General features: G+C 38.9%; 1 protein-coding gene across 1 annotated transcript in view; it reads left to right on the forward strand.

Moving 5' to 3' along the window:
• LOC146484075 (uncharacterized) overlaps positions 1-13,577 on the forward strand; it is a 29,581-nt gene that overhangs the window by 8,948 nt on the left and 7,056 nt on the right. The window contains exons 4-12 of the mRNA XM_085105379.1: positions 391-687; positions 3,397-3,558; positions 3,896-4,142; positions 4,748-5,457; positions 7,506-7,733; positions 8,644-8,985; positions 9,845-10,708; positions 11,379-12,167; positions 13,148-13,375. Coding sequence (XP_084961505.1) covers positions 391-687; positions 3,397-3,558; positions 3,896-4,142; positions 4,748-5,457; positions 7,506-7,733; positions 8,644-8,985; positions 9,845-10,708; positions 11,379-12,167; positions 13,148-13,375 — 3,867 coding nt within the window. The remainder of the gene's footprint in view (positions 1-390; positions 688-3,396; positions 3,559-3,895; positions 4,143-4,747; positions 5,458-7,505; positions 7,734-8,643; positions 8,986-9,844; positions 10,709-11,378; positions 12,168-13,147; positions 13,376-13,577) is intronic.

A 13,577-nucleotide genomic window follows, 5' to 3' on the forward strand; every position in this document is an offset into this window, starting at 1 on the left:
TTCAGATGTTCCACAACTAAGCTGTAGGAGACTCATGGGAGCTAGGCTAGGTTTATGTGACAAACACTCTGCATATTCTGTGTATACTGCTAGGATTTGAATGTCAATGTGTGGCTTATGTGCAGTGGAATAAATGTCAGTGATGGTATATATAAATAAGCTTGGTGAATACTGTCAATCATGAGCATGATTTGTTATTCAGGTGAAGTGACATTAAGGCATACTAGGAAAAAAGAAATTTAAGTTCTCCTACCTGAAGTCAAACGTAGACCTTCCAATTACCACTACGCTATAGAGAGTTACATGTAGCTTTATGGGAGCTGGCCATTAGGTTGGACATGTGATAAATAAATAATGTGTTTCTAATATTATTGAATTGTTTTTGTATAGGATTCAGGGGGAAGACTTGCAACGACAATATAGATGAATGTGCAGCCTCTCCTTGTGGCGGAGGTTCTTGTATTGATGGCATCAATAAATACACTTGCAACTGTAATGGATCTGGCTACAATGGACCAACATGCTCAAGTGACATTGATGAATGCAACACTAATAATCCCTGTCATCCTAATGCGACTTGTATAAACCATGCTGGTACTTACCAGTGTGACTGCCAAGCAGGATTCAATGGAAAGAACTGTTACCAGAATATTGATGACTGTCGTAGCAATCCCTGCCAGAATGGAGGTATGCAATACTCTCAGTTACCACAAGAACCCCAGACTATCAACTTGCAAATTCTCCTAACTGTTCTCCATATATTTCTTAGTACTAATTGGGAGAATTTGTTTTAACATGAAGGCATTTTAGCTTTGGTGGCCATTTCCTTTATTCATTTCTCATAAGCTGATCTTACAACAACCCCTTGCTGATGTATGCCGACTCCTAAATTCTGGACCACGTGCACGTATTTTTTATCTTTGGTGATTTCTATGGTGGGTTTGAGGTCTAGCGATGTACTGATAACTGTAGTTAGCAAATCTCAACAGTATAAAGGAAGTCTCTCAAATTAGAAATCAAATGAAACATTTCACACAAAAAAAAATCAAAGAAAAGCATGATCATGAAGTAATCATTGGTTTCACAATGTAGTTACTTAAGTTGTGATCTATTACATTGTGAGACAAATGGCTAAATTGACCATTAACTGGTTTCCTGTGGTTTATATTCTTATAGACCATAAAATGTTCAAAACTGAAATGGAACCACGAGCCTTAGGCAAGTGGTTTCACTGCCAAGTTTTGAACATTTTATGGCATCATTTTGAGGTAGACCTATAAGAGTATAATCCATATACATGTAAAACTGTCATCATTTTTATTTATTTATTCTTTTTTTATAATAACACGGAAAAAGTATGAGCGGAATTGACTTTATTTTCCATAGATGACAAGAAAAAGGACATTGTTCCACCTGCATCATTTTATTTACATCATAGTTGGCTGCCTGGCTCCCCTAGCACATCCATGGTTATTCCAAGCAGCCAGTACTCTAACTTAAATTTAACTATTTTTTTTAAAAAAGAATTACTGTAATCAGGGTTGTCGCTAAGCGCCGGCTGCCGGCGAAATTCGCCGGCTGGGAAAGAGGTCATCGCCGGCTGAATTTTGGGTGGCAAACGCTCGGTTAAAAGGGCAATGAACAGTTCTTTAGTTACCCACTAGCAATGGTTCGATTTAGAATAATATATTTTAAGTGAAAAGGTTGAATAAACTCCTGACTACCTTGACTATCGATGCCATAAAGTAATTGAAATAAAGTCTTGTATTGAGGACTTGTTTACCGTGTCCTCTTTTCGTTTTCTGCGTCCGCCATCTTGTCAACACGAAGCTTGGTAGCCCATTCAAGGCGTTGCGAAAGATTGGGAACGATTTTGTTACCAGGTATTTGTGTCATATCGGAGAAAGGAGAAGTCTTTCTCTGTAGCATGACAGAGAAAAAAACATGAAGGAACTTCTTCGTAATGTTTTAATACAGCTTTTAATTGGTTAAATTTTATTGTTTATAACATGTTTATGCCCGTGAATAGCAAGAAGAACTGGCCAAACGGAGGAACAATTGAACAAACCAGAAACGTAAACGGTCCGCCGAGTGCTCGCCGGCGAAAACGAACGAACGAGAAACCGAGTGAACGAACCCGCGAAACTGGATGAACAGCTGAACGATCGTGTGGACAGCTCTTTTGTTTGTAGTTCTAAGCGTTTACAAGAATCAATTTTCTGATATTCTAGTGCAAACTTAAAAGCACTTATCTTTTCGGAACGAATCGAAAGCGATGTAGCTTTCGTTCTCATTACTTTAATGTTGAGTAAATATTGAAAATCTTACGCACGTATTTTCATTTTTAATGTTAGAGTATACACGGCATTCATGAGAAATGGGTTTTAGTTAGATTAGATTAATTGTAGTTAGGTTTTGAATTTTGTTTAGGACAGTTAAGTTATTTCTAATTTTTATATTCCTGATGGATTTTACTGTGTTCAAATAAAGAACTACCGGTATTCTTCTAGTGAGCTCACCAAAAAGAGAATTAAGAAAACAGCATAGATTGACGAACTGAAGTAAAACAAAGCACTGTCTGCTCAGAGGGTCTGTCATTCTCCTTAGGGGCACAGTGAACAGACCTGGTAGAGAGTTCAAGGAACACCAAACAACGAAAACCACACGAAGGAAATATGGAAACGTAAAAGCGAGGGGGAAAATTTTTAATAAATTCAGGGTGAATCTCTGTACCACACGTTTCAAACTGCGGCACCACAGCTGACCTCGTTTCTTTTTGCATAAAAGAGCCCCTAAATTTCACCAGAGTGCACCGAATTGAATTAAAATTTTCAAAATTTCCTGAGGAGACCCCCCATACCCCCTAATGGGAGGGGGCGACCCTCTCCCATACCTACCCCTCCGTCGGCTACGCCGACGGCAGAAGGCACTTCGCGCCTTCTTTAGCCGGCTTAATTTCGCAGCTAACCGGCAGACAAATTTCTTAGCTACAACCCTGCTGTAACCAAGGCATGAGTAGAAATAAATTATTGTTGTTGTTGTAGTTGCATCTAATGGAAACACATGGTCTTTTGGGTTCTGTGCCACTCTCAACCTTATAAGCATGCTTTACACAGAAAACTAGTCCAGGTTTGAAACCATTCAAATAAAAATGAGTTTGATTTGCATGACAAAGTAAAACTTGTATTCATATGCATAGAAAAGGTTTTCCACCCGGTCTCATTTTTTAAACAGAGGTACATGTAAAAAGAACTTGGAAATGGCCTTTTATCCATTTATATTCATTAAGTTATGTAATTAAATCCTTGTTACTTAGGTTTTGCATCTGGTCTCATTTTGAAATAGAACTTGGAAATGGCCTATTACTCATTGTGTTGTGTTATCATTATTTTCTAGGATCTTGTCAAGATGAAGTAAGTGGTTATAGCTGCAATTGTTCAACAGGCTTTAATGGGAGTCTCTGTCAACACAACATTGATGACTGTGGTTCACACACATGTAGTGACTTCCAAGACTGTGTCGATGGTGTGAATAATTACACCTGTAAATGTAAAGCAGGTAAGTTTGTGGCCTCACTAGCCATGTAGGCTAACTCTTTTTTACTCTTTTATCCTGATTACTGCACCACGCTTGTTTTTGTTCTACAAATTAGTTCTTAATATACTATAATTATATGTTATACTCTATATCACTTGACACATTAATAAACTTGACAGCGATAATGTTGGTTGTATGTTTTGTTTGTATAAGGCTTTCATGCAAGTTTTCTGTCCAAGCTCTCCTGTCAGTTTTTCTCCTTCCACAAAATACAACTTTCAAATTCCATTTTAGGCTAGTCTTGCTAAGTTAAAATTTGCTGTATTCTAAGTATTGCCATTTGTGGCATATCTTGCAGGTTACACAGGAGTAAATTGTACTACAGATATAAATGAATGTGACTCATCTCCCTGCCAAAATGGAGGTACTTGTACAGATGGTATAAACTCCTACAACTGCTCCTGCCCCATACGTTACAATGGAACAAATTGTGAGCTGGATACAGTGGACGATTGTATTAACCATACCTGTCTCAATAATGCAACCTGTGTTGATGGAGTGAATCACTTCAACTGTAGCTGCCTTCCTGGATATGAAGGACCAAGGTCAGAGTTCACACATAAGCTTATCATAACTGACCCATTAAAAGCGCGTTACATGTAAATTTACCACTAATTTAAAATTAAAATCCTGGTTTATAATCCTGGTTATAAGCCCAACTCTCGGACCCTCTCCCCCCCCCCCCCCCCCCTCCCCCGGGTTAGAGGCCCATCCACCTGTTAACAAAACTAATATTGTGGTTATAACCGTCCCGTCCCCCTCGGACACACTGTATTAGCCTTTATCCATGTTCCCTTGTTTTAGTACTGTTAAAGTTAGAACAAAGTACAACTTCAAATTGAAAATTGGGAAAGTACAATGTAACTTACTAGAGTGTGGAACAAGAATTTTAATCACACTGATAACCTTACAGTATTCCCATATAGTGTGGCATATCAAATACCGAAAGTAACACAATTTTTCAATGTTTTGAACTGAATTCTTGATTTAGTGTGGCACTTTAAAGCCCAAAGGCACGGTGGTGATCTTATGCAATACAATTTGTTTGTTACTTCTATAATTGTTATAATTTGTTGAATAATATAACCTCTTAGCTCAAATAATGTAACAAAATTTTCTTTGTCTTGTTTCTTTGCATTATTTTGTATAGATGTGAAAGTGAAACAAATGAATGTCTTTCGTCGCCATGTCTACACAATGGCACTTGTAACGACAAGTTCAACAACTTCACGTGCAACTGTACAACAGGCTTCACTGGACATACCTGTGAAATAAATATCGACGACTGTACCATCAACCCTTGTCAAAACAATGCCACATGTATTGATGGTGTCAATCAGCGTACCTGTTATTGTCCTGCAGAATTTTATGGCGATGACTGTGACAAATTGCGTGACGCTTGTCATCCTAACCCCTGTGGTAACAGTGGCAATTGTTCCTTTGTTGGAGACTCTTATAACTGCACCTGTTTTTCTGGATTTGAGGGAATAAACTGCTCAGTCAATATTAACGACTGCAAAAATGACTCATGTGTGTCAAATGCTACCTGCATTGATGGTGTAAATAATTACACATGTCAGTGTGAAGCCGGGTATTATGGAGAGTTCTGTCACTTGGAGATCAAAGAGTGTGATTCCAACCCTTGTCGGAACAACGCAACATGCATTGATATGATCGACGGCTATAACTGCTCGTGTGCGGCAGGATTTAATGGGACACTGTGTGAGAATAATATTAATGACTGTCCGTCAGATGGATGCAACAATGGGACGTGTATTGATGGCATTGACGATTACACTTGCAGTTGTAATCCAGGTTACACTGGCCAGAAATGTGACAGCGACGTTAATGAATGCGATAGTAAGTGAACTGCTTTCTTCTTTTACTCTTAAGGGAACCTGAACGCAACAATCCAAAAGAATGTACATGTAGTTCGTTTCACAAAGTACATACACACGAGAGTCACGTCTCACGGGCTGGTAACTAACTGGTAACTAGACTGTAAAATATTGATTAATGAACTAGGTCCTCTTGTTTGAAAGCGTTAATTCACGATTAAAAGTTAACCGAGGTTTTCAGAACTCTCGATCATTAAAAATGTTTAAATTGAAACGGTGAAGAAAAGTCTAAGACAAACTTGAGGGACAACAATCCTTTGGAAAAATTTTTATTGATTGGTAAGGGGTTAATTTCTAAAGAAACTGTGGTGTTGGGTTGGTGGCGGTTTTACCAACAGAGTTGATAAGGTAATTTGGTTACCTTAAAGAGATTCGAGTGCTTACGTTTCTAACGTTAGCCCTTCGTCAGAGGGAACTGATTGGTAATTGAACTCTAATCAATGTTCACGTTAACCCATGATTAGCTTAAGGTTACCCGGTACCTTTAGAGGTGTCTCGCGTTTAAGCGATGTAGCGCGTCCAGTTTAAACTTAAACTGTAGATACCTAAACCCTTATATCAAATTAAAGCTTATAGAGCTGGCTATCAAACTATACCAAGAATTTTGACATAAAATGAATTGTCGAATTTTTCACGACCTCTAATTGCGAGCGTCCGAATCGCCTTATTAAAGCTACAAGTCAAAGTGAATTTTGTTTTTTGCTAATTTAATTTGCTCCTCAGTTTCCGGACCCAAAGCGCTAAAAAAACTAACGTGTCTGCGTTTTGCCATATTCAATCGCAGTGAAAAGTTATAGAGCATTTTCGAAATAGGGTGAAAAAAATGTGGGGTAATCGTACAAAAATCGCTCTCGGAGAAAAAATATTTTGAAAGAAAAAATTCGCAGACACGAGTTTTTGTTTTTTATATGTTAAACTAGCTACTGTCCAAATTTGAAGGCAAGCGAACAAAATCCGTTTTGAGTTTTAGCTCTTTGAAGTGGCTCCTCCAAGTGAAAAAAATTTATTCGAGAAAACAGCGCTAATAATTCGGCAATTCATTTTATTTCAAAATTCTTGGTTTAGTTGGATAGCCAGTTCTATAAGCTTTAATTTGATATGAGGGTTCAGGTATCTACAGTTTAAACCGGGCGCGCTACATCGCTTGGACACGAGACACCTCTGAAGACACCTCTGAAGGTACAGGGTAACCTTAATCAGGTATCTTTCATAATCATTGAAAGTGGTAACATTTTTATTCAAAGATTCGAGGTTATGACCACTTTGTACCTTAGTATAAAACAAATACTTAAAGGGCCATCCTATTTTTGTCTGAACTCCAATTTTATGACGTCTTTCTGAACAATATTAGTATAAAACGAAGTCAACAGTTAGCGAGCATAAAGTACTGCTCTCAGTCGGTAGCTCACATTTGATCTAGTGTCGCACTTCCACTAAGAGGTGATCAAAAGTTTTGCTACTCTACTGTTACACCAGTACGGTGGCCCAAAAAGGCCACGCACAAGTAAACAGTGATAACACACACGAACACAAAAGTGGAAACTTAAGAAAAAAGAAAGAAAAAAAAAAGGAAAAACGTGAACAGTGCAAACAAAGAAGGGAACATCAAGTTACGTAAATTGTTAGTTAAATTAACTGAAACGAAAATAAAACGGAATGTACAACGATAACGCAGAAAAAGCGAACAATTACTTGGAAACTGTGACGACACAAGCAACCAAAGGGTGGCGTGTAGAATTAATGAACTACCGAGAATGCTCTTAAGTGTTTTAACTGAGGTCTACAGATATCTTACGAGTGCGTTTATACTCACGACGTTCAACACTGAATTCTCTTGAACACATTTAATACATTTCTGACCCATAACACTTATATTGGCGCATGATTCTAGTTGCTATAGTATCTTATTTCCTAAAATTTGCCCCAGTTATCAAAGGTAGTGAAGTTAATTTCATGTAGCTTGAGGTTCAGTGTAGTCTTGTACCGATTGTGCGTGATTTGTATTGCCAGGTCCACATCCCTGCAATTGTGGATCGTGTACCAATTCTCCTGGGTCATACCGCTGCAACTGTGATCAACGATTCACAGGTGAACATTGTGAAACAGACGTCAATGAATGCTCAAATAAAAGCTTCTGTAACGTTAACATTGGCCAAGGTTTTTGCATCAATTTCGATGCTTCAACACGGAATTGTGGGCAAAGAGGATATAAGTGCCTGTGCGAAAATGGATTCCAAGGTATGTTAATAACAGAATATCTTAATCGTTCACTAAACTTGTAAGGAACAATAACAGCAACATTTATGGATGATAGATGAATTTTTCATTCAATGGGGAGAACTCGGATTTCCTTTTTCCAACTATGCCTGTGTCACTTATTGAAAAATTAATCTATCATTTACTCACCAGGCTAAAAACACAACATCTCATATCTTTAACATTAATGGTTGTTTTCAAATCTTACGCCGACACAAGATCTCTTCCACCCCCAAGTACCACAAAATACTAATCAAGCCAGGCATAAGATTACATCACCTACAGCAAAATTTACATTTTCAAAAGACTTCACTCTGAAAACTATTTTTATAAGTTGACATTTTTTTATGTGTACGTGTGTTCTTTAGCATGAAACGTAAAAGGAAACGCAGAGGAAAAATTACATTCAAACCCCTTCCTTCCTTCCTTTCTTCCTCCCTCCCTCCCTCCCTCCCTCCCTCTCTCTATCCCTCCCTTCCTTCCTCCTTTCCTCTTAGTAATCAGCGAAGACAAGCAGTTGAAGTACAATTATCTGGAGAGAGAAATAAGTAGGGTATAGGGTATGAAGACCAAAACAACACCAATAGTAATAGGAGCTCTAGGGCTTGTCAAGAAAGGTGTGGAGAAGTTTAACAGCCAAAATTAAAATTTGTAAAGGGCCAAGGATCACTCGACCTAGAACAGCCCATATATTGGGCCGAGTACTGTTAATATTAAGTATCATCTTTCCAATAGTGCCTCATGTCCATGGGTCGGACACCCCCCTACTGGACGCAGAAATAGGATGCAATAATAATGATGATGATATTAGCATTCATATGTATAGCGCTACTTCCAGAAGCTCAGTGGTGGTTTATAATCAGACGTTCCAATTTGTTTCTGTTTATTCCAGGTTTCGAGTGTGAGAAAAATATCGATGACTGTGCAAGTTCACCGTGCAAAAATGGTGCAACATGCCACGATCATGTTTATTACTTCAACTGCACATGTGCACCTGGCTGGAGAGGACAATACTGTGATGAGGACATCAATGAGTGCACCCTTGGAGTCTGTCAGAATGGTGCAAACTGCACTAACACGGATGGTTCATACAACTGCGAATGTGTGCCTGGTTATACAGACAGAAACTGTTCCACTGATATCGATGAATGTAAATTGTTGAATCCTTGTGTAAATGGAACCTGCAACGATTTGATTAATGACTACAACTGTTCCTGCTCTCCTGGATTTGAAGGTGATATACTTTTAGATGCCTAAACAAATCAAATAGTTTGATGTAGTTATTCGGGGCATGTCGTTTTATTGATAGTTTCATTTCATACTTCTTTGAAGCACCGATCATTAAATCTTCTTTTGAGAATGTTATTATTCCTATCAATTTCAGCCCATTTGTTGATTTTACTTTCATTTCCACACGACTTACAGTATTTTCAAGTTTCCCCTTAAAACATAAGCTAGTAGACGAAGTCATGTTTCACAAATTAAAATAATTAAAGACAGAGTAATATGGCGAGAACTAAGACAATTATTGATCATTGCCGCTCGAATAATTATTATTTAGTATGCTATACCACATCCGATGCTGTTAGATATCATGGTTATAATGACTTCTGATGCTGACCTCTAAATAGTAATTCTTCTTTCACGGCAACTCAGCGACTTACTCGAAACCAAGAACCTACTGGCCGAAATTACACTAGGATGAATTGTTTTTGTTGTTTTGAGGCGTTAGACTTTGACACACTTTTTATTTTCGGTAGCCTTCATTTCAGCTTTTGACTGTTTATCACTAAAATGAGGGAAATTAACCTGACTTTTTAAAATAAAAGACTAGTTCGTATATATGACTCCTGTGTCAAATAAACAGGGTATACGTAGTTGTGCTTACAGTGAACACTTCACTTCCTAAACAGCTATCGTTGATTGCTTTCACGCCGCTAACGGTTGTAAAAGCGATTCTTGGTTAAACTTGTTGTAGAGTGACAGTCCCTAAGTACTTTGATTTTTTATACAAGCAAAAGGCCAGTTTTCTGGTTGTAAGTTTGGTTTCTGGTCTAAACCGCTTAATCAAGCTTTCGTTTTTCTTTACACAGGAAAAAACTGTTCTGAGGATATAAACGAATGCGATCCCAATCCTTGCATCAACGGAACGTGTGACGATTTGATAGCTGATTTCAAATGCAATTGCCCTTTAAACTACACTGGGAAAATCTGTGAGACCAAGATAACATCCTGCAAACCTAACAATCCCTGCTTCAACAATGGCACTTGTAAACTACAACCACAATACTTCAACTACACTTGTGAATGCGCCCCCGGGTTTGCAGGCTCGCACTGTCAAAACATCACAACAGTTGGATTCAGTGGCTCATCCTTCATGAAGATCCAACTGAACAGATCACCGTTTGAACTCTCGTTTCAGTTTAGGACAACTCTAAGCAATGGTCTGCTGGCTGCTGATTCGAGGAACAATTTCCTTGTGTTTCTAGATAAAGGAAATGTCACTGTGGTATTTTACAACGGAGTGGCTAAACTTTCAGCAGGACAGACAGCTAACCTTAACAATGGGCTTTGGCACACAGTTCATATCAACATATCTGGAGCCTCTGTGAACATGACATTGGATAACTCGTCTTGTGGTCAACACTGCGAAGCATCTTCGCCTCTACACCAGCAAGTAAACATAACAGACCTACACCTTGGCGGGTCTCCTTTTACTCCAAGTTACGATGGCAGCGCCTTGTATAATTTCACTGGCTGCATTCAAGATGTGATATTGGACAGACACACAGTCATTCCCACGGACACAAAGGTGCTGTTAGTAAACACCACTACTGGGTGTCCACGCCAGGAGGTGTGTGGGTCCAACCCTTGTGCGCATGGCAAGTGTGTTGATGAATGGATCAAGTACAGGTGTGAGTGTGCGCGGCGCTGGATCGGCCCACAATGCAATACGAGTGAGTAATCTTATGTCCTAAACGATAATCCAACGTCTCGTGAAATATAAAGTTTTAATTTGCGAATCTACTTATTTTCGGTTTCCGAAATGGTTTCCATTTAACGTCCCTAAACTTATTTAATCTGACCCGGTTACTCAACAAAGCTGGTCTGACAGCATATTCTTGATGACAACGCCGTCAAAGTTAATGAGAACTTTCATTAATCTCGAGATTGGTTTTCCTTGTCGTACGACGGCAATATTCTTTCGCTAGCAACGCTGTTTTGAGCAACACCCTGCATTTTGCGTTAACTTCTTCGCGTTGTCCAACATTTCGGACTAATTGGTTCGAACTAAGACCCCCCCCCCCCCCCCCAATAAATTAATAAAAAAAAAAACTTTGGAAACCCTTTATTGTGGTAAGATTTAAATAAATGTTGAACTGATTTTGAGGAAGCATTTGCAATTCAAATGAATTTTATGTGATATGCGGGTTATTTTTAGCGTTCGATTATCGCCAAAATCGGAAGCTGGTAAATAATTAGTGATATTGCCTTAGTATTTGCTATATTGGACTACGTCAATCTCTTGACTCCGTCTCGACTAAATTTATCAGAAACATATTTTAAAGGAGTATTATTTTTCTGGGATGGTTTTCAACATGTTTTTCGTTTATATTTTCCTTGTAGGTTTGATTCCAGGAACTTTTGGAGCAACTGAGCCCTTAAACGTTGCTAGCACCAGACGGCGTCGTGATATAGAAAGCAGGAACAATGGGAGCTTCACTAAATTCCTCACTAATGATACAAGTTTTGGCGCCAGTGGAGAACTATCATTCTTCATCCGAACGCGAGAAGTGAGCGGGCTTGTAGTTTTTATGGCGGATAGTAAGAGAAATTATATTGCTGTTGTTATTCATGAAGGATCCTTGGTTGTCCAAGTAAAGTTAGGTAACGTGAATTCAAATTTAACTGTCAATGGAAGTGAGATTGTTAGTGATGGCAACTGGCACTCTGTTGAAGTTTTAGAAAGTGAGTTACGCTTTGATAATTTCAGCCAGAGCGCGAGTCCAACGGGAGGGAAAAATATCAATTTGACTGTTACTTACATTGGTGGAGTTGATGACTTTTCCCAGTACCAAGATGCGTTTCTTATTAAAGCTCCATTTCGAGGCTGTCTGCAGGACATTCGACTAAATAACAAGATGTTTGATTTTGGTTTCAATGATCCTTCGTCGTTTTCCGCCGAGCGTTATCCGTTAATTGCTCGTGGTCATCTGGGTGAAGGCTGTAAGGGGATGAACGTTTGTCGATCAGCGCCATGTGGCGATGGAGGCTTCTGCAAAGATTTGTGGAACAAGTATGAGTGCGACTGTAAACCACGCTATGGTGGGTTGGACTGTGCACTGTACGGCTGCTCCTTGGTTAATCAGTGTCCTGCCAATACAACCTGCAGAGACGTGGGTGAAAACTATGAGTGTAAGTGGCTGAGAAGTTCTCTTTTAAGCTCTTAAAAGCGCTACAGAAAAGTCACTTAACACGTACAAAACATCGTCCAACAGCTGTCATGTGAATGTTCACACACTGGAATTTCACCCACAAACCGCAAGTTAATTACCGGAGGAAGTCACTACTATAGATAGGTTTCCTATGAATATTTACGCAATAGGATGTTATGACAGGAAAGTAATCGGTAGTAGCTTTCATTTTAATGGTCGAGAAACCAATCTGTATTCAGCTGGTTTCACAATAGGATTTAATCCTCAGGCGTAAACAATAGAACCATAAACAGTTCTACGTGTACAGGTAAGTATGTTTTCACTCTGACGTTTATCCACGGACATAAAACTTAGAACGACCTTGAGCACCATAAAAAAATAGTTAAGGGGTTCGTTTCCAAAGAAACTGTGGTACTACGTAGGTGGGAGAGAAAAAACAAATGTTTGGTTTTATAAACAGAGGTGATAAAGTAATTTGACCACTGTAAAGAGATTCGAGTGCTGACGCCTTAAATTTGAAACGTTAACCCTTCGTCGCTAACGGGCTAACACTCGAGATGTCATTACTGGAATGTCTTTATGGTAGCCAAATCTTACCTTATCAACTCTGTTGATAAAACAAAACATAACAAATATTTCCGAGGCAAAGTGTACTGTTCCTTGTATTTAGCTTTCATTTGCGGGTTATTTGTCACACTGTAGCATTTTATCCATAAGTCCTCCTTGTACAGCATAATAGACAGCACCTAAGGAAAGTACTCCTCAGTAGCTTTCATTTAAATGGTCACAGAGGATCATATCCATACACTCAAAAGTTAGAACCACCATCTACATCATGATTAAGAGAACCATAGGAAGGTTCTGTTTGAATAGTCCCTTACAATGGTTTTATCCACCGACTCAAAAGTTAGAACCGCATTATTGAAGATCTGTCTGATGTTTACCTTGTCTGATTGACAGGTGTCCATCCTGTTACTTTGAATGGCAGCTTAAGCAGTGCAGAGTTCATATTTACTTCAAGCGCTAATGTAACCATGGCTGTGTCTCTGAGAATGCGTACAAGGCAACTCTCAACTGTGTTGATTGAAATAAACGGAGGCCCAAATGACTTCTTCAAGATGGAACTTAGCAATGGTCGAGTTTACGTCCGTTACGCATTACAGGCAGAAACTGGAATAGTTTTTTCAGGTAAGACAAACCTTGTCCACCCCACAAAAACAGTGAGCCTAGCAATTCCCCACCCTGCTTTTAAAAATGAATGATAGTGTACTGTTGAACTTGCCCATTGCTCGTGTGCTGTCGCCACGACGTTTCTCCTTTGGGAAATGTACATCGACTACCTTTATATTACAAGTTCTATTCTCTCTCTGTGTCAATAGCTTCCGACCAA

Source organism: Pavona decussata, unplaced genomic scaffold (assembly GCF_977016875.1).
Source record: "Pavona decussata unplaced genomic scaffold, jaPavDecu1.1 SCAFFOLD_37, whole genome shotgun sequence".
Lineage (NCBI taxonomy): Eukaryota > Metazoa > Cnidaria > Anthozoa > Scleractinia > Agariciidae > Pavona > Pavona decussata.